At 40.3% G+C, this 22,409-nt stretch overlaps 1 protein-coding gene across 4 annotated transcripts in view; it reads right to left on the reverse strand.

The window, feature by feature from the left end:
• Window positions 1-8,302: 8,302 nt before the first annotated feature.
• Hipk3 (homeodomain interacting protein kinase 3) overlaps window positions 8,303-22,409 on the reverse strand; it is a 67,540-nt gene continuing 53,433 nt past the window's right edge. For 3 of the 4 annotated variants that reach the window (XM_021180708.2, XM_021180715.2, XM_029470135.1), the window contains 12 exons: window positions 21,800-21,886; window positions 20,880-21,064; window positions 19,499-19,655; window positions 18,839-18,962; window positions 16,729-16,850; window positions 16,377-16,504; window positions 16,124-16,285; window positions 15,338-15,628; window positions 14,934-15,074; window positions 12,966-13,201; window positions 12,541-12,668; window positions 8,303-12,131 (listed from right to left, as the gene is read on the reverse strand). In XM_021180708.2, coding sequence (XP_021036367.1) covers window positions 11,655-12,131; window positions 12,541-12,668; window positions 12,966-13,201; window positions 14,934-15,074; window positions 15,338-15,628; window positions 16,124-16,285; window positions 16,377-16,504; window positions 16,729-16,850; window positions 18,839-18,962; window positions 19,499-19,655; window positions 20,880-21,064; window positions 21,800-21,886 — 2,238 coding nt within the window. In that variant the 3' untranslated portion in view covers window positions 8,303-11,654. The remainder of the gene's footprint in view (window positions 12,132-12,540; window positions 12,669-12,965; window positions 13,202-14,933; window positions 15,075-15,337; window positions 15,629-16,123; window positions 16,286-16,376; window positions 16,505-16,728; window positions 16,851-18,838; window positions 18,963-19,498; window positions 19,656-20,879; window positions 21,065-21,799; window positions 21,887-22,409) is intronic. The other variant, XM_021180724.2, reaches the window with a different exon arrangement.

The following is a 22,409-nucleotide window of genomic DNA, read 5'->3' on the forward strand; positions in this document are numbered from 1 at the left end:
GGTTTCTTCTCTCGCCATGTAGAACAATGGAGTTCCCCACAACGACTGTGCCACAAAGGCAGCGCTGATCTTCCCCTCAAGTCTCTTGTTCTTAGCTAATGGCACATCACAGAAGCTGCTGTGTACAGTTCCACTCCAAGAACAATGTTAAAGCCAGGTGCAGGCCGTTAATCCCAGCACTCTGGAGGCAGAGGCAGGCAGGTCTCTGAGACCAACTTGGTCTACACAGGGAGTTCCAGGCTAGCCAGAGCTACATAGTAGAACTCAGACTAAGGGAAGGATGGGTGTAGGGAAGGAAGAAGGGAAGAACGAAGGAAGGACGGATCAACCACGTCAAGGTCCAACTCTACCGTTTCTCTTTTCCATGAGGGAAGCATGTCCAATATTCCCAACTCCTTCTGCCATAACCCTAAAAATGAACAAACCTGCAGCTGTGCCCAGATCTGCAGCCAGCACTGCTAGATAAGACTAACATTTTCAGCTCCTAAAACATTGGGGGTTATTTGTTGCCAGAGTACAATTTTTAAAGCCCAGCTAATCATGAAGAACAGACACAGTGTAGTCAAAAATGATTTTTTAATGAAAAGTTATTGAATTGTCAAATATTCTTTGTAGGAAAACCAAGAAGCTATACAATAAGGTTGTAGGGTTGCTATAATTATTTTGGTTCTTTGAATGCAGGTTTGAGGAAAGCTAAAAAAGTGTCAACTTTGGCTGCATCATCCTTCCTGGGAGTTGGAGTCACAGGTCCCAGCTTCCTAATTTGAATTAGGGACATCAGTGGGAAAGTCTGAATGCAGAGACGGGCTGGATGTGGCTTGTACCAGCTTGTGAGAGCTGATTACTAAGATTCCAAGACTTCTGGGAGCTACTTGTTAGTCATTCTTCTTAAATTGAATTACAAAAGTTACAATTAGACACCATTAAAAATCAATTGACACAGGCAGTGCTCACAGTCCATGGTTCCAACGTGCATGAATTCCATTTGCCACCATTTTAGTTAAGTAACACTAATTTGCCTATAATACAGACTCATTTTTTGTTGTTCTTCCTCCCTCCTTCCTTCCCTACATCCATCCCTCCCTTAGTCTGGGTCCTACTATATAGTTCTGGCTAGCCTAGAACTCCCTGTGTAGACCAAGTTGGTCTCAGCATAGTGTCAATGACTGTATCAGCAACCTTGGTTAACCCTCCAGTCTACAAATCACTAATACACATGCCTCCCACACAGTGGCCAGTCACACTGTTCTTCCAAGACTCTCAGTGACTAGCAATTGCCCATCTGTCATCAGTTCCAGCAGATAGAGAAGGGTGTGGCTGGGCTTCCTTTCAGTCTTCCAGAGTAATAAGCCTATATAATATTTTACAACACTGGATACTCAAGAGCTGGAGAGGGGTCTCAGTGGTAAGAGCACTTAGTGTGAAAGCCAGAGGGTGTGGGTTCAAATTCCCCAGCAGCCAGGTAGTAGCTGGGCAAAGTTGTGTGTACCTACAATTCCAGCACTGGGGGGGGGGGGGGCTGGGAGATGGAGAGGGGAGGCAAAATGATGAGTTTCAGGATCAGTGAGAAGGAACCTGACCTAAAACACAGACAGACAGACAACCTGGCATCCTCTTCTGGCCTGTACCTTTACAAGGGCCTGTGCATATCTGCGCACATGCACACATAACTACACTACACACACACACACACACACACACCACACACACACAAGAGAGAGAGACAGAAACAGAGAGGGAGAGGGAGGGGGAGAGGGAGAGAGAGACTGAGACTTGTCTAGCAAAGGACAGTGACAACAGAGGCAGGCACTGGAGTAAAGGTAACTGGACTCAGAGAACCAGTAGCTGATGGTGGGAAGGCTGACACATGTGCTGTGCTGTGTGGATTATTCAGATAAATCTTGGGGACCTGGGAAGGACAAATTCATCAGCATATACAAGCAAACTGGTTCTGTCCAGAAACACGAAGACAGATACTCTATGGAGGAAGCAATCCTGGAGAAATTCAGGTTAGAGGAACTGCTGGACAGTGGAGATAAGCAACAGACGAAGTATGAAATCCAAGACATCACAACTTAGTAAAGAACGTAACAGTTGGCCAAGGACAGAAGAGGTGTTGCATAACGGAGGCGGGATAAGATAAACCACTCTTCACAATGCAGTGTTTTACATATTGCACCACATAAACCTCATCTTCCTCGGCTCATTTCTGTAAATACTCTGACCATGAGAGGGGCCTTTGTAATACCTTCATAAAGGTCAGGGAACCATTTTAATTTTCTTCTATTGATAACCTTGCAGGGATGGCTTGCACTCACCACTTTACACTAATTGGGCTGTACATCCTGTTATCTCCGTGCTCGAGGTTATTTCTGTCTCTACAAAACGAGGTGTGTCTCTTCATGTTCAATGATAGCAGGCAAGTGGCTTGAAATTTGCCAATGGATTGGCAAACACTTGACAGGCTGCCTTCTTGACTGTCTAGAATTAAAAACGTGTTGGAAAACCTGGCATCGGCCTATAATTCCAGCCCTTAGAAGGCTGAAGCCAGAGGAGTATAAATTCGAGACCAGCCTAGGCTACATAGCAAGAACTTAGGTAGGTAGGTGGGCGGGTGGGTGGGTGGGTGGGTGGATGGATGGGTGGATTGAGATAGATTAGATTAGATAGATAGATAGATAGATAGATAGATAGATAGATAGATAGATAGATAGAAAATGATGTTGGAGAAACCATTAATGTAATTTTCACTGAAGTCTCACTATTAGCTGCACACTGTGAACAGGAGAAAATGAGGAAAGCGTGATAGTGCTTGGCCACCATCAAACAGAACATGTTACTAGTGAGATGTCCCAACATGGCTTTGTTGTACTTCAGCCTTATGGGCACAGGAGCGGGGCACAAACACTCACCCACCAACCATACCTGTTCATCAAAAACATCTTAATAAATCAGTTGTGTTAAAGCAGCTATTAATGAAATAGTCATAGCCTGATTTTTTTGTCAAATCATGGCTGGATTATAGTCTTATGCTACATACATATATGAGAGTTTGGCAAAAATGTAACCAACACCCTTTGATTCCATCCTATGAAAACCAATGTGGAATTATAAAATATAAGTACTTGCCTGTGTGCTACCACATTCTCTATATTCATTTCTAGCAACCTGTCGCCCCCCACCCCCTTTCCCTGCAGGTCAGTAAACATTTACTGGACATGGAAGACATAGTCAGGAAATTCTAAAGGGGCAAAACTATGAAACTGCTTTGTTCTGTGTCAACAACTACAGAGTGTCTCTGAGCCTTTTCATACTTCTTGGAAGGAAAGAAAAAAGGTAAAATAGGGAAGTAAAAAGAGATAATCTAGGTTTTGATAGATGATTCATTTCTCCTTCTAAAGCTGCCAAATCCTAGGTTTTATTTCCTTTGCTGGAGACAAAACAGTCTATATACTTCTGATTCTGGCAAGTCTATGTGGTGGGAGAAGGGTGGGTAAATGCATAGATGTCTTCCTTCAATAGACTTGGGGTACTGTCACTTTTAAAAACTATTTGTAAAAGTAAAAAACCTCTCATATTGTACCATATTGTCCCTGGGACACGAGAAGGGTGGGTAAATGCATAGATGTCTTCCTTCAATAGACTTGGGGTACTGTCACTTTTAAAAACTATTTGTAAAAGTAAAAAACCTCTCATATTGTACCATATTGTCCCTGGGACACGAGAAGGGTGGGTAAATGCATAGATGTCTTCCTTCAATAGACTTGGGGTACTGTCACTTTTAAAAACTATTTGTAAAAGTAAAAAACCTCTCATATTGTACCATATTGTCCCTGGGACACGAGAAGGGTGGGTAAATGCATAGATGTCTTCCTTCAATAGACTTGGGGTACTGTCACTTTTAAAAACTATTTGTAAAAGTAAAAAACCTCTCATATTGTACCATATTGTCCCTGGGACACAAATATATATACTGCCCTTAGTTCTGCTTTGTTGTTTTAGATATTACAGAACAAATGTTTAGCGAACACTTTCTCCCCCTGCTGGCCATTATGTAACATTGCATTTTATTGAAAAGAGTGACCAACTAACTGTTAAACTCTGATGCTCAGACCATCTCAGGCCTGATTAACTTGCTTGGTGTATGCTATGCATTTCTATTGAATTCCTTGCCAGTATTTGTCTTACTGAAAGACTATTAGTCACTGTCCACTGGATCTGCCATGGCCAGTCACTTTCTGACTCTCAGGCCTGAAGTGGACCCTCCACACTATCTGTTGGCTTCATCTTTTTTTGCAAGCCCTCAGCTCTTTGACTTAACAGAGTAAATTAAAGTCCAACCCTTCTTAAAAATCATAATTCAAAAATGACAAGATAAGTCTTCCACTAGCAGTCTTTGGATGAAGACATAGAGCTCTCAGTTCCCCCTGTGCCATGCCTGCCTGGATATTGCCATGCTCCCTCTTTGATGATAATGGACTGAACCTCTGAACCTGTAAGCCAGCCCCAATTAAATGTTGTTTTTTATAAGAAAAAAAAAATGACAAGATAGATTAAATGTAAGCCTCCAAATTCCATTCCACAGCCTTTTCCTACATGTGAGTGTTTGGCCTGCACGTATGCCTGCCCACCACCTGCAATGCAGTGCCTTCAGAAGCAAGAAAAAAGGAGCCTGTTTCCCTGTTGGAGTTCAAGACAGTTGTGAACCACTGCCATGGGGGTGCTGGGAACTGACCTAGGGTCTCTGCAAGAGCAGCCAGTGTTCTTAAAAACTGAACCATCTCTGCAGCCCCAAATTTATTTACTTAGAAAATATTTTAGTACCTACTGCAGGCAGACACAAAGCAAATGCCAAAGGTATAGCATCTACAAGATAAGAATGGGTCAAATCAGAGTTTCCAGTCGGTGAGACATACTGAATCAAAGGAGGGATGGGAGCCATGGTAATGTCTCATAAATACAGGTTAAATAGTGCAGACATTCAACATAAGAAAAAGCATAAGTCAAAATAATAGTATGCATGATATAAAATGCTCAGAAAATTGAGATTTATTCATCTATGCACGAGTGCTCTATCTGTACATGTGCCTGAATGACCGAAGAAGGCATCAGATCCCGTTACAGGTGGTTGCACCATGGGGTGCTGGGAATAGAACTAAGGCCTCCTGGAGGAGGAGCTGCTGCTCTTAACCACTGAGCCATCTCTAATACTACGAAATACACAAAAGTTAATATTGTATTTATAAAGAGGTGTGTCTCATCAGTTAAGGCTTGTGAAGGACCTGGGTTCACTTTCCAGTATCAGTAGCAGCTCACAACCATCAGTGACTGTAGTTCCAAGGGACATGACACCTTCTTCTACCCTTTACAGATACCAGGCATGCACATGGTGCACACACATACATGCATGCAAAACAATCAGATAAATGTAAAAAATAAAAATAAGTAAATCTTTTTAAGGAAAGAAAAGGTGAGTTCTTTGTATTCTCTGTCTCTAATGCTTAGAACAAAACCAATCACTTTGCATTGAGAGTATGGGCACTGAAACATTGGAGGATTATAAATCATGCAAAAAAAAAAACCAAAAAACAAAAAAACAAAACCCCAAAACTTGTTATAAATCTCAAATAGGAAACAGTAGAAACTGGGCTAACAAAATAGCTCATCAGATAAAGGCACTTAGCATATAAACCTGGGGGCCCAAGCCTGGTCCCTGGAGCCAGTGTAGATGTAGGAGAAAGCCAACCACACAAAGCTGTTCTGATTTCCATATGTGCACTGTGGCAAATGCTCTTGTATACAAACACACACACACACACACACACACACCAGTTTTTATTTTTAATTGTCTGCATGTATAGTAACTATTTGAAAACTGTAATTTTTTTGAAGTGTGTTTCTCTGAATTTTCCAGGCATGTGGCAACATGAACAATTTCTATCTCTATGATAGAAAATATATTACTTTTACTTCCTGTGACTATACTTATCATACATAAACCATAGGTCCAATAACATAGGACAATATCACACACAGCACAAAACCTCCCATGACAAGGACCAGAGATTTCATATAAAAGCTAAAACTGCAGGAGAAAGTTCTAAAACTTCACACTCAAGAAATGTCTTAGGGAACACAAAGTAAGAAATGGTGGTAAATTGGGCTTCATCCAAATTCAAACCTTTGGCTCTTCCAAATACTGTGTTAAACTAAAAGGAAGCTGGGTGTGTGGCGCACAGCAGACCAGCCTGGGCTACAGAGAGTTCAAGGTCAGACTGGCTATATAATGTGTCTTTTCTCCAGAAAGGGAAAAGGATACATTACATTCATAATACAAACCTCTCAATCAAAGGCATGCACTGGCCTCCCCTTCTTGTATGGACAGCAATACCATTGTAGAGTCTTCATGCCTGTAGCCTACTCTCCATGGGTCAACCAGAGTCAAATTTTACAAGACATAGATTGGGTTGCATTTGAGCACCTAAAATCTTTTATAGCTTCTTGGTATCTGGAATTAAGTCTACACCCCTTCCTTTGGCTGCATGCCCACCCCCACAGTGGCATTCTGTCTCTCCCCACCCATGCACTGAGCTCTCTGAGTGGTCTTAGAAGTGCATGCAGGGGCTAAGCTTTTTTATTTTTTTAAGATGTATTTATTTATTTAGAAGATTTTATTTATTTTATGTTTGTAAGTACACTGAGGTTGCCTTTAGACACACCAGAAGAGGGCTTCAGATCTCATTACAGACGGTTGTGAGCTACCATGTAGTTGCTGGGATTTGAACTCAGGACCTTCAGAAGAACAGTCAGTGCTCTTACCCTCTGAGCCATCTCTCCAGGCCTGGAGCTAACCTTTTATGCTGTTACCTCCCTGTGTGGCTAGCATTCTACGTACCTCTAATGTCACACTGTTGGCACTGACTTGCTTGGTCTCCCCACCACAGTGCGGTAAGGCAATGGACCTTCTGCTTTGGTCAATGATAAACGCCCAGTACTAGGAACACAGATATGTCGTAGCTATTTTGAATGACTTGTGGTGGACTTATGATGTGCAGGTACTGGATTAAGCATTCACTCAAAGGTATTTCCATGCTGTTATCCTTTATCCCCTACAGAAACAATTCCTATAGTCCTGGACCCACTTACATAGCTCAGTACTCCTTGGTATTCCCTGAAGTTGAGGATCCTTGCACTCTTAGGCCAGTGTCTGAGCCTTACTGACAGTTTTTTGTTGTTGCTGCTGTTTGTTTAAGAACCCAACTTCACAATGACTAAAACAAAAATGGAAAGTTAGAAGACAACTAGAATGCTTACATACCTCAAGTGTTAATTCCGGCATTTTGGAATGCTATGTGGTAGTGTCTAAAGAAGTGAAGCATGCATGTCCCCTACAACCTACTAATTCTATACCTGCATATATATATATGTATGTATGTTGTGTATGCTGCATGTATTCTCCACAAGATGGACAGTAACATTCACAGCCACACTAATCCAAATACCTAAAAGGGCAAACTTACTCAAACCACCATCAACAAAACTGGTTTATGCAAACAAGAATACTATAGAGCCATGAATATAAATTAATTATGTATAATCTGGAAGACTTTCACCAACAAAACGTTGAAAGAAGCAAACACTAAGACAACTCATCTATTTTATACTTCAGTTAAAAGCTTATGGAGAAAGAAATCTGTATTCAGTGGTGTGTTTTGGCTTAGCTCTAGATTTGATCCGAAGCACCAAAAGTCCCTAATCACTGTTCCGCTCTAAGAAATACTCTCCCGCACGTTTGCCTGCAGATCTGTGTCTGAAGTTAAGGACCGGAGAATAAGATGCCATTTGAGAAGTTAACTGGAACTGACTTGGGGCAACCACATTCTTTCAAAGTCCCACGTTGTACTTTTCAAAAACCATGACTTCCCTGTCCTCCACCCATGGATAGCAAACAGAATGCTTCCCTCAAAAATATTTGAGAAAAATCAAATTTTCAAGAAAAACGGCCCACGGTTATGCTGTGGTTTCAGGTGTTTCTGGCACACTGTGCCAGATGACAGTTTGAAAAGAAAGGAGGGAAGCAGACTCGTTGTGGTTGGCCTGGCTCAATCTCAGACGCACACTGGCTGGCAGCCAGACTCTGGGCACAAACAAGTTGTACTGTGTCCTCCTCACCTAACAAAATTCCTAACCCAAGGTGGCTCTGCCTCAAATGAAATGACAACACTGAGGGAACTGGGTAATGACAATCTTTCCCACCACTACCCTTAAGAAGTACTGGAGTGGAAAAAAAGCCAGCAAGCTGTTTGCCGCAATATATATATTTTAATTCAAAGTGAATCAACAGTAATACACCATAAATTCTTATTTTGACACTCACCAAAATAGTCACCTGGAAAACCCGCTTTTTGTGACAAAGTACAGAAGGCTTGGTCACATTTAAATCACTGAGAACTAGAGAGAAATACTATCGCAAACTGTAATAGACATTACATCCATAAAAGTTTCCCCAGTCCTTATTGTAATATTGCACAGTGCAATTGCTACATGGCAAACTAGTGTAGCATAGAAGTCAAAGCAAAAACAAACCAAAGAAAGGAGCCACAAGAGTAAAACTGTTCAACAGTTAATAGTTCAAACTAAGCCATTGAATCTATCATTGGGATCATTAAAATGAATCTTCCTACACCTTGCAGTGTATGATTTAACTTTTACAGAACACAAGCCAAGTTTAAAATCAGCAGTAGAGATATTAAAATGAAAAGGTTTGCTAATAGAGTAACATATTAAATACCCTGAAGGAAAAAAACCTAAATATCAAAATAACTGATTAAAAATTCACTTGCAAATTAGCACACGAATATGTAACTTGGAAATCATGCAGTGTTTTATTTAAGAAAACATTAAAACAAAACTATTAAAATAGTTTTAGAGGGGGTAAAATCCAGGTCCTCTGCCAGGATGCTAAAATTAGACTTCAGGGGGATTTTGAAGTCTTCAATTTTGAAACCTATTAAAAAGCCCATGATTACAGTTAATTAAGAGCGGTACACGCAACAGTGACACGCCTTTAGAGAGCATTACTGTGTATGAACATGTTGGCTGTTACCAGCTACAGTCAATTTAACAAGGCTGCTCAGTCATGAACTTAATACAGAGAGAGCACGCCTAGGCAGCAAGCACAGCTTACTGGGCCACTTTCCTCCCTGTCGTGACACAATCAATCCGTGTCGGCAGCACTGAATCGTTTCCAAGAAGCGAGCAGACGCCTGTTAGACCCTATAGCTCAAATGCGAAGGCCATGGAGGGCAGCAGCTTACTTAGTGACTCCACAGACATGACGTCTGCAAGTTAATCTCAGTCTACTCCGTTTTGTAATGTGTGTTATCTATATTTCTATTATATAAAATGCATAGAATCAATTACTAAAAACGCTGAGACCTGTGGGGGAATCAAGTCCTTCATCTGCAGTGACTAGAAATGTGCTGCTGGTTTTCACTGGATGATCTAATACTGTAATTTTAAAATCAACGTCAGGCACGTTTATGTCGTGGATGATTGTTAAATAAAACACTGCTGTGTCAATGGAGTAAAGAAACATGTATCAGGGTTAGCTTATCGCCAGCGTGTGCGAGAGCTGTACCGGTGGTACACAACCTGCTTAGTAAGGAAATGTGTCAATCCAAAACATTTGGAGGTTTACACTCAAATGTTTTGTACTGTTTATTCCAGTAAATGCTGTAAGATTATATTCCAGACTTTGAAGGAAAAAAAAAGTTAAGTCAAGCCTGCAAGATACAGCTTTCTCACGTGTCTACAATGCCAGTATGAAAATAAAAAAATTAAGTTACATTGATACATCCAAGTTTTTATATGCAGTGATGAGCACAAACATTAATAGAGATAAAATACTGATGCAATAACACACCCCAAAATAACATAGGCAACTGTTTCCATCATTTACAATACAGTAGTTACAATGACACTCCAAACAGAAAAGCAAAGTAAAAAAAAAATCAAAACCCCAGCTTCTATCTTGTGTAATTAGACTTATACAGAAATTAGAAAGCTAAATAACAACTAGTTAATCACCTAATTTCACAGCTATCTGAAGTGGCAATCGTTATATAGCAGCTTATCTATGATACATTCAAGATAAATGATACAATTTATTACTTGCCTGTAAGCTAAAACACAGCCTTGGTTTAATACCTTTCCTTAAATTCCACCTCTACACTACAGTATACTTGAGGTCTATGCAAAAAGTAGCTACCTTTTATATAAGAAATGGATGATTAAGTCTTTGGTGCTGTAAAAGCAACTTCATTTAAACATCACCACCATCACCACCAAGGGGAGAGGGGAGGGAAAACCCAGTACACACTTCCTAAGAGAAAAGCATGTAATTTCTGTCCCTGACGGAATGTATTAAATAAGCAAACACCACCAACAAGCAAAAACGAGTACTACAATGTAAAAATACTTAAAAATAACCAAAAACCAAAAACCTTCTCACATGCATAAATGAAAAATTGCACACAAAGAGCTCACATCTTTTCAAGCTTCAACAGTAAATATTCTGCTACTATGTGTTAAATACTGCACGGTCTGCCCAAGCAAGAAGGGAGCCATCATGAGTCGATGAGCACTTGCATTGCCTCNCATTANCTACTCAAGTCATGCCTACTGCACCTCTAAACATTTTATCAAGTCCAATTATACAGCAAACACTCCCAAAATAAACTTAGGTTGTATTGCAGTTTCACTTAATAGTATATAAAATGCTGTGCTGTGACAGATATCAACTATCCATTAGTTACTGAATCAAGTTTTCTTAAGCACTACTAACTGCTTGCTTTTCTTGAAGCTAGATCATTCTGAAAAAAAAAAAAAATCAGACAGCAGAATTCAGCTATAGCAAACATGCTGCCCTCTTAATAAGGAAAAAGCAGCTACTATCTGAAATCATACCACACAAAACCAAAAGGAACATTACTCTACTGAAAGGAAAGGAAAGAGCAGGTCTGAATTATAAGTGCTGCAGTCCAACATTTACAGATAGGTAATAACTTCAACAACCTCAAATATTTAAGGCACTATGTGTGGGAACGGTTACAATGCAGCTGAGAGTATTACAACAACATTAAGAGCCAAGTCTAGGCAACGTTTTGCCCATGCAAAAGACACATGCAAATGTAAAGAACAATAGCTCAGTTGCTTAGTTTAAGTGCCCCAACACGTACACACTAAGACACAGACGACACAACTCACTCATTGCTGTGATTCTGACACAGTGCATCTGTTGCTCTAAGTCTACACACAGAATGGCTTCCCAAATGTGGACGTGTCTTGCACTAGTTAGAAGGCAATTTTATAAAAAATAGCAGGAGCAAAACTGGACGTTTGCTCCCATAAGTCACCTGTCTATAGAGTTACTACGTAAGAAGATACATGACCAAAGACAAGTTATACCAAATGTGCAAAACACATTAAAAGTGAGTTTTTTTAAAGCTCAAAGTTGTTTAAATTGCACCCAAGTCTACATGATTCAAAAATAATTTTCTTGTGCCATGGCTAATATTTATTAAATACCATGTTTTTATTCTTAATCAAACGTTTGTATCATTGAGCTTCCTCAATAGACTGCTTTTGAGTTTTCACATATATGGATACTGGCTGAGTTTTGTTGGACTCAATGGAAATCCAGTATACGCAGGTGATGCTGCAATGTAAGAATGTGGAGGGAAGATTGGTTTGTACTGAGTCTGATGAATGGTTGGGGATGGTAACAGGCGGGGGTTTATGCCCACTGGGACTTGGTGAACTATGCCACTGGGATGGGAGATATTGTAGGTTGGATGCTGTAACATAGGTCTTGAGGTACACGGAGAGGCTAGGAGGTGGGCCACGGGTGCAGCACTACTAAGGGTGGCTGATGATGGGTATGGAAGCAGAGTAGGCTGTCCTCCGAGGTGCGTACTTCCAGCCAGATGGGCATGTACTGCTGTGTGGTTAGGACTTCCATGAGAAAGCGTGAATGGATTACTGGTAACACTAGTAGGAATATATGCTTGCTGTCTTCGATGCCCAAAGTTTCCATTCCATTCTTGATGCCCAGTTCCGAAATGCTGAACCTAATCACAAAGAAAACCATGACTGAACAGCAGCACATTTTGTAAGATTAAAGTAAAGACGAGAGGGCTGTGACCGGCAGCTCACACCGGGTCTCAGTCTCATTACTACGGAAAAGAAAGCACACTAACATCATCATATTTCTTACAAATTGTTACCATAGCCACTACCAGCTAGCACTATTACCCCAGTTATTAATCCCTACAATTTATATAGCATTTTTGCAAAGCTAACATTCACATACAATTTTGTTAAATTCCAAAACAATCCCGTAATTTTCCCCATTATCTCTGCTCAAACTTCACACATACCACACACATACACAAAATTAAAAACTAAAATATTAAAGTAAAAGAAACTAAACTGCTGAGGGTAAATCCCAAGTGCTCCCAAGCAGGCATAGGAACACACCTGGCTCAGGTTCAAATGCTGCTGCGGGAATGCTGCTGCGGGCTTCTGTTGACGAGCGCCCGAGGCAGGAGGCTGGTGCAGCTTTCCGGGGGCGGGCTGGCCTTTTCTCAAGGGCTCGCATGTAGAATCTGGCGACAACAACCACCACACATACACAGAGTTACAGAGTTGTGGTTTCTGCTTTTCTAATAAAAATAAGATATGTGCTCACAGATGTTACACAACAATGATTGAAGAACCTACTTTTTTAATTTAAAGAGAAAGTCAAAGCCTCCAAACATTAGATAACTTTTGAAGAGTTTTGTTTTTCCTGTGTAATAGATATGACAAGGTCAAGATGGAAGTTCAAAGATGACTTTTGACAATGCTGGTCTCCTGTGTTCTCAAATTCAGACCTCTAAGGCCAAACAGAGAAGTAAGTTTACCCGTGTTTGCCATGTGCTCGTCGACACTCAGTCCACTTTCTATCCCCACTGGTGGCTCCACAGCAGTGCCAACAGCTGGCTTGGCTTCTGGGCCAGCACAGGTCCCCAGCTCTGTGTTGTGATGAGCATCCTCCACAAAACTGTTCTCTGCAAATGGACTGTCGTGCCCCGAGGAGTCTGATGTTGGAGAGCCATCCACAGTCTCACACCCACTTTCTTGTTCATCATCTGACATACTGTAAGAAAACATTTTTATAATTTCCACAATTAATTCTAATGTCAATCAGTAGTCTTCAGCACACTAATGAGATGTACATTTTGTTCTTGGACAATTTTTTCCCACAGAATTTCCAGACTCTATCTATTCAGACTGATAAACTAAATTCCACTTCAGAAATACCCTTTTAAACTATTTCTGAAGTTTTAAACTATAATAGTTGATAAAGTTCTTCTTTATTAAATCTTCAAGACAGTAAGTCCTGTTCTAGGGGCTAGGAACATATCTCAACTGGCAAAATGCTTGCTGTGCAAATATGAAAGCCTGAGTCTGGATCCTAGCACCCACATTAAAAGCCTGTGCCTAGCAATGTGCAGATCTAATCCAAACACTGGGGAGGCAGAGACATGAGGAACCCTGGAGCTCTGCTGGCCACTAGTCTAGCAAATGAGTGAGTTCTAGGTTCAGTGAGAGATCCAAAAATATGGTGGAGAGGAACTGAAGAAGACACCCATCAAAGCACCCACGTGCCTTGAGTCTCCAGAGGCGCACGCACAAATGTCTGTACATATATAAATACATATACATAAAAAACAAACAAAGTATTATTCTATATATTTAGATGATACGTTCAAACACATGAACTTTTGTATTTCAGATCCAGCTGAAGGAGCAGGACCTGTATCCTCCTGAGGAGTGACCAACCTGTAGCCACCCAAGAATCCTGAACCCTATTCTTCTCATCATCTCAGCCCTCAGGAGACCTCTCTCCCTGATTTTCCATATTATTGCCTGTTTTAATCATTCAGTCCAGTCTTAATCATTTGAGGCATCTATCTTTAAATGTAGACTTTCTTTTTACTCTCACACCTTCATGCCTATATTCATGGTTAGGGCCATGTTATGTATAATTTGTGTATGTATCAACTTCTAAGAGACACATAGGAAGAGACAGTAGAACATATTTATGTCTCTGCAGAGCTTGGGCCAGTAAATACTCCAACCACAGGTACTGACTAAAAGAAAGGTATAAACTGACTCTAAAATCCTTTTCAAATATTGTCACCAGTTTTTATAATATAAAATCAAATGTACTTCATAAAAATTGTTGTGACTTATCTCTCAATATGTTAGCACATTATGATGGTTAGGAAACACTATTTTAGACACTACATGTTCCCACAAAGCAATACCAAACCCAAAAGATGCAGACAATTCAGTTACCAATGGTAGAGATTAAAGTCAGAGTGGCTACTCTCTAGGTAGGGGGCCACTGGTTACTTCATAATGAAAAAATATTATTAGGACTTTTAAAAAAAGGGGGTGTGTTTGTTTGTTTGTTTGTTTGTTTGTTTGAGATAGGGTCTTACTATGTAGCCCTGGAAGACTTTGATCTCACAGAGATCACCTGCCTCCTTTTTAAAGGAGTGTGCCACCACAGATCGGAGCTTTATTTATTTATTTATTTATTTATTTATTTATTTATTTATTTGATTTTTTTCCGGTTTTCACTTTGTAGACCAGGCTGGCCTCAAACTCAGAAATCCGCCTGCCTCTGCCTCCCAAGTGCTGGGATTAAAGGCGTGTGCCATTATAACTAAAAAGACAAGCTGACCAAATGCATACTGTTCAAAACCTGCATGCAAAAGAGCAATCACTGTAGTGAATGGCAGACACTACTTTACACACGACAGAAGACATCGGTTTTTAGCAGACTTGACATTTATGACGTGTCTATTAAAGTTCTTTACCTGTTCGGTCTCTTGCAAGGGGACGGGCTGGACTGTCCTGAGGAGCTGGTGCTCAGAGTGCTATCAGGACTGCTGAGTGAGCACATCCGATCAATATTCAAAGTGCTTTGGCAAGCTTCACAATCGAGGCTACCTTTACACCTAGTGATGATGGAAGGGAAAGAAACACGGGTCAAAGTGAGAGGACATTCTCAAGCCAGCCCAATACTACGGTGCATACAGGCAGTTAACAGTTCAGAATCAGCTACGCCCAGCCCAAACATACAGCTTATAAATTCAGATTTAAAAAAGGCTACAATTATATCTACTCCAGGGACACTGCAAAGAGCATAGCACAGAAGTTGGGTTTCTGCGCTTGGGAAGCTGCTAGCATTGTCTGTGAGGACTGTGCATCTGGCACTCACTCTCGGAGTGAAGGTCTGGGTGAAGTCTCTTCATCATCGCTGTCACTGCTAATGGTGATCACACTCACAGCAGGACTCGGGGAGTCGGCGATGATGATGGTTTGCCGCTGTTTGTCTGAGACTGAAGAATCCTGTCTGACAGACGCTTCACGGCAAGTTCTGGCCTCTCCTTCTGAGGTATGATTGTCCTGTGTGTCTACACAATTTACTTCTTCAACCTCTTTCCCACTGATTATCTTTGGAGAAATAAATGCTGAATGTGGGATATTGGTGTTCTGCAATGAATTACTCCTGCAACCAAAGAAATAATTTGTAATCTCTATAGTCACAATAGAGAAATCATATTTCTTGAAAATATTCTGTCAAACCAAACTGCAAACTTTCACTTGGTCCATGGATTTAACACACTGATATATCAAGAGTTCTGTGGATTATAAAATGTTCTCTCTGAAACACTGCTGTGGTTTGCATTGACATGCTTTTGCTGTATATCGGTATCCGAATGAATGTCTACAGTTGCTATATTACAGTAGATAAGAAATCCTAAGACGAAAGGTCAATAAAGTCAGTCTTACCAACAGAAAGCATTTAGTGCCTCTCCTCTTGGCTCCCATTCCATTAGTTTTACCAAAATACCTCTGAGAAATTGAGAAGGGAGCCAGCTTAGTGTTTGTGTCGGAGCTATAAAAAGGGCCATTTTTTAACACAACTGAGTGACCCTTTGGTGTACATACAAATTTTATTTTAAAATCTAATTTCAAAATGCAGATGAAAGTGAATACCAACCTGTTCTGGCACAGCTTATTTTTCTTGGTAGTGGCAGGCTGAGGCCAGACAACATGTGCAATGCCCACGCTGATAGGCTGGGGGGCTGACAATGTGATCTGGTTGGTTAGAAGAGGCGGTGGCATCACCGAGTTGTAATGATTGCTGTGTGGAATCATTTTCCTACGGAGCAAGTTTAAAAAATTGAATCTCCTTTTTACTGGGATCTGTTTTGCATATTATTCATAGAAAAGTTCCTCTGTTTTGGACTTACCCCCAGTCTCCAAGCCTCTGTGAACCAGCCATGCCTTCAGAAGTTAGTGTTGCGGCAGCAGGAGCCATGGGTGTTACCTGCTGCCAGGCAGGTATTAGCATCTGCTGTGTTCGACCAGACCAGGTCTGCTGCATCAAAAAAAAAAAAAAAAAAAAAGCCCAAAGTTACAAATACTACACCCCGAATTCAAAGCAGTTGCTCGTAACTACAAAAGCTAAAGGCCACAGCCTGCAAGAAAGGACTAAACCCTCCACCAGACCCTTCCATTGCTTCCAGAAGAACCGCTGACATGTGACTTGTATTTATGTTAAAGGAGGAGAGCACAAATGTAAAAGAGTAAAATGTGACCAACCTGTGAAAGGACTCCAGGTCGGATCTGCAGAGGCTGCACTGCTGGGGCCTGAGTTACAAGCGGAACTGTATTGTCTACCCTTATGGAATAACTGGTGGGTTTACCATGTGCTGCAGGAATACCTAGGAAATACAACAGTCATCCAATAGGAGAAAAAATTATCTTGCATAACTTAAAAAATTATTTTAAATGTATGAATGGTTTAAATATTGATTCAGATTACGTTCATTTCTACATAAGGATAATTAACAAAGTAATCTATTAATAAAGGTATTTCCTATCTTGTGATATTTTGTCTCAAATACTGATGTCAAAATACTCCATCCTTTCTAAAGAGTGTGCCAAGCATTTCTCTATGCCAAGCATTTCTCTATATCTTCTCTATTCCCTTCCCTTCACCTTTTTGGTCAAATTCAATAGTTGATTAAGATCAAAACTTTTATAGTGCAGTTAAGAAAAATAATTGATTAGAATTGCTTTAATATTTGAAGAGTTGGGTGTGGTGGAACACCTCTGAAATCCCAGCACTGTGTGGTGGAGGCAGTGGGACTTCCAAGTTTAAGGCTGTCCTGGGCTATGCAAAGCCACACATTGTCTCCAAATTCAAAAGCAAATCAAACAGACAAACAAAAGAACCAGTACTTAAGAGTTTCTAGAGATGCTAAGATCATGTCTAGGGCAGACACTACATTTAAGCCATTAATATATTTACTAACAAATGCACAAAGTTATTCTTTAACAATTGTAAGCCAAATTAAAAAAAAAAAAAAGTCCTGTCATACTGAAATTTATCTCCTGTCTCTTACTTCATGCTTTATATAGAAGATAGGCTCTGAAAAGCACTGCTGTTCCATATCTGCATAAAATACACTGCAGTTCAGGTGGGAAGCCCTGTCACTGTCTTGACACAGGAGCAAGAGTCTGTCAGAACCAAAGAATTTACTTGCCAACAGAGACTATAAGAATACCTAAGCAAGAAATCATAAAGTATACAGCTCACGTCCATGATACATGTACAGTTAAAAACAAGCAAATGTGCAGAGCGGTGGTGGTGCACACCTACAGTCCAGCACTCAGGAGGAGGGGCAGGAGGTCTACAGAGCAAGTTCCCAGACAGCCAGGTACATAGAGAAACCTCATCTCAAAAACAGCAAACAAAAAAGAAAACAAACACAACAGTATTTCTAAGCATGCTAGCATCTTATGATGTAAGCATTTTTATTACCAGAAAGTTGTTACTTTTAAAAATGTGTTGTGTATAAATATGTATATGTAAATATGTATATGTAAATATGTGATATCGCACAGTAGTATGTCATGTGACAACACTTCTGACAGTGTTCTCTTAAGACTGTACTACTGGAGCTATGGATGTGGTTCTATGATAGAGAACTTGCCTAGCATTTATGCACAGAGCCCTGAGTTCAATCCAAGGGGTTCAGGATTAGAGGTTAATATACTCCTGATTTCACAATAATACACTCTGATTTCACAATAAACCTATCATTTCTCAGCATTTATCTACCTTTAAGGAGTCATGACTCTCTATGACTGTCCTGAAAGGAAAGCTACATGAAAGGATAGCCAGCGAACACTGCCTCACATTCATCTGCTATTAGTCATCAATATAATTCTTGGTGCTTTGTGTGGGAAATGTTAAAATAAAACACTAAAAAATTATTCAATATTAACACAAAATAAAATTTTCAAATAACCATCTGAATCAACAAATCAGAGCTTGGAATGACCATGATGTCACCTATGCAGTCCACCTTCCTTTACAAATGCTACAGAAGGCACAGCCTCAAGTGGAATTCTGACCAGCAAGATCACAAGTGCAGTTCCAGGTCACCGGACTGAACCACATCAAGTATTTTCATGAAAACCGAAAAGCACTGTGGCAAAGCTCAACACAGGCACTTGGGGCCGTATCCACAATCACCCTGTTGCTTTGAGGTGGGAAAGCCAGCAGGGTGTGGTGGAGTGTGACTTTAATCCCAGCACTCTGGATGCAGAAGAAGATGGTGATCGAGTACCAGCCTCAGCCTGAGCTGCAGAGTGAGAACTATAATGAAGAAATGTCCACATTCTATCCGAAATGAGAACATACCTTGGATAGCTGGGGGACAGATAATCAGGGTCTGATGAAAAGCATCTCCACAACCGAACTGTGCAGTCCCCGCCTGCAGAGGTATGCCATGGTGCACAACAGAGTGAGCAGATGTGGTTAACGCCTGAAACAGTCAATTCACTTCTCATTACAATTGCAGGGCCAATAGCTACAAATACACAGTAGATCTACACATACTTTTGTTTTTTCATGGGCATTGTGTTTTCCCTAGGTGTATGTCTGTGAGAGGGAGTCATATCCTCTGGAACTGGAGATAAAGACAGGTGTGAGCTGCTGTGTGGGTACTGGGACTTGAACCTGGGTCCTCTGGAAGAGCAGCCAGTGCTCTTAGCCACTGAGACATCTCTCCAGTGGCTCTTAAAAAAAAAAAATCACAATACTGCAGTAAAAATTAACCCAGAAAATAAAACAAAAAGCAGATTTATCAACTTAAATTGTGTTTACAGAACTCTATTTTTAATAAGCACTGTGGCCCTAACAGCAGAGTAAAGAATTTGAGAGCAAAGGTTCATCTTCCTTGGTTAATCGGACACAGCAGCCACAGTGTCCTTGCTACAGTGTTATTCAGATGATGCTCACACCTCAAAGCAGAGTGACCAATGATAACACCTTTCATACAGTATTAACTGCAACTCTCACCTGACTTCTTAGTGTCCCGACTTTAGTAAAGTTTGCTGCTAGAGCAGCAGTGCCATTTGATGCGACTGGTCGTAAGAGTGACATTTTACTGTGGTTATTTGTTTCACATGAACTTGGAGACTTACAAATATCCATGATATGAAAACAGGACTTTACACTGAAAAAAAAAATCAGAAAATACTGTAACATTATTTAAAATGTTTAGGATTAATGTACACTAACAGATTAAAATTGTATGGAAAAGAATAAATTCTCCAATTTGTACTTTATTTTGTATACTTTTTCTAATGGTGATTTCTACAAGAAGAATATCAAAGCAAATATATATTATGGTGGTAAAAATTTAAGAGACCAAAGCAGTGTTAAACACTTTTTGATTAGCACACGATAATTTAATAATCTCTACCATATATAATTTCTCCTAAAATTCAATACACAAATCACTAAATTAATGGTACCAAGAATGTCATTATGATGTTATTTTCAAACTGATTATTTATGGAAATTCATAGAATATCTGCAGTGTTTAAGAGAGATATACCTGGGTCTTATAAAAAAATACTAATATAAGGACATTTCACAATAATGAATATTGATTCATTCACATAATAATTTTCTTTACTATTTTTAAAACAGTAAATAGGTTGCTTTAGGTTGTGAGGGAGTGTCTATCGGTGTTAAAGTGGTAGGCTTTGCTGTGGCATTCACACATATGAACGACCCACTACACTACACTCTTCTCCCTCCCCTGCCCCGACTCCCCTCCCACTCCCCTCTGGCTGGTCCACAGGCTTTTCTTCTGCTCTGGTCTCACATGATTCTATTACATTTGCCAACCCAGAAAGACCAGGTCTGGGAGACAAACCTCACAAGTTTTGCTTAAGGTTGCTGACAAGGCCTGCAGGATGTGAGCGCACCTGCTTCCTTGCTAACCCATCAAATCCTTTGCTTCTACAATTCCAGGGAGCAAAAGAAGGGGCAAAGAAATCAGAAGATATATTAGAAAACCAGACAACAGAGCTACAGGTCTCAAAGAAGACAGAACCTTAAAGGGGTTGGGGGACAGAGCTGGGAACTAAGGGTGAGCCTCCACATTCTTTTCATCACTCACTGTTCCAGCAGGAACACCTTGTTATACAGAGGAACTCCTTGCTCCCTCACTCTCTTTAACAGTGTGATACTTGGGAGTCAAGAGGTGGGCTGGCCTCCCTGTCTGTGTTCTAATTCTCTAACTCTACTCTGCCACTTACCAGTCTATGCAACCTCAGCCGAGTTAGCTCAATCTCTTTAGACTTGCTTGATTGAGATATAGTGAAGACCCTGATTTTATTACACCTACCATTATTTTAAAAACTCTATAAAAGATTATAAAGTGACATACTGGTTGCTGTGAGGAAAATCTAGTAGATGCTTCATATTAACGAATGGGTGGTTCAGAGTCTCAATTGGAGTAATTCTTAAATCTGCATCAATCAGCAACATTTTCTTCAACAGACTAACAAATTCTCTTCTATCAGCTTTCTCAGCCAAGAGATCACTTCCTTCCAAGTCCATCACTGTGTTCACCTATAATAGCAAAGTTTGAAGCCATCAAATAAAATAAGCCATAGAAAGAAAGAAGGGCCTGTTAAAATTTCACATCTTAAAAAAAACAAAAAACAAAACAGTGAACTACAGTCATTTGAAACAAAAAGAACTGAAATTCACAAATCTACAAATCTTCTGAAGTATGTGTGTGTAACTGTGTTAAGTATGTGTGTGTGTGTGTCTGTCTGTCTGTCTGTCCCTGTATGACTGTTTATATGTACCTATCGCTATGCAAATGGATCTGTCTCTGATCATCTTGTGTTGAATGTGTTGCCTGTGAGTGTGTGTGTGTGTGTGTGTGCGTTCCAGCATGTGGACCTCTTTCCTTCCACTCTGCATGTGTTCTGGGAACAGCACTAAGGTCGCCAGGCTTACACGGCCAATGTTCCTTTCCCATGGAGCCGTCTCACCAGCCCAAATGTTTACTAAACACATAACTACTACTACCAAGGCAAGAAAAGAAGTCTTCCTGTTGGTTTTCCTCTTGAAGACCAAAAAAAGAAAGAAAGAGGAAAAAAAAGAAAAAGAAAAACCTCTTTAGAAAAGGACAGCACCGGCAACAAATATAATTTAGCCTGTGAAAGTTTGAAAAAATTGAGTTAATTCTGTTTGAAACACTTAAAAAGTAAGACTTAGGAATGACCAAGGTGTTTTGGGTCCTTGGCACTCAAAGATCATCTTCAGTACAAAGGTACATGTGGCTTCAATACTCACATGCACTATATCGTCCAGACTGTTGAATATGTACTTTCTGGCCTCTTTAGACTTCATTCCTGTCTCTGCCTCATGCTCTTCCAGTGTCTTATTACATACAAAGAGAAAATAACATATTATTACTCACCATATCCCTATTTCTAGTCCTTCATGCCTGACACATTTAGCCTAATACCAGGTATAGTAGTTTCAAAAGAGTAACAAGCAAAAATGTATTTTATAATACAAATAAATTAATAAATATGAAGCCAGGAATAGTGTGCACTCATGTAAGGCCAGCACACAGGAGGCTGAGATAAGAGGGTCAAATTAGAGGTCAGCCTGGGCTCCACAGTGAATCCCTGTTGCTCTGGTTAGTTTGTCAACTTCATACATGCTAGAATCATCTTACAAGAGGAAACTTCAGTTGAGAAAATAACTCTATGAGATGGTCTGTAAGCAAGTCTGTAAGTCTGTAAGTCTAATGACTGATGTGGGAGGCCCACCTCATTGGTGTAGTACCACACCTGGGCATGCAGTCCGAGGTGGTACAAGAAAGCAAGTAGTGAAGCTGGAGACAGTTCAGTGGCCAAGAACACTTGCTGTTACAGAGGATAAAGGTTCTGTTTCC

This window comes from Mus caroli, chromosome 2 (genome assembly GCF_900094665.2).
Source record: "Mus caroli chromosome 2, CAROLI_EIJ_v1.1, whole genome shotgun sequence".
In the NCBI taxonomy this organism is placed as follows: Eukaryota; Metazoa; Chordata; class Mammalia; order Rodentia; family Muridae; genus Mus; species Mus caroli.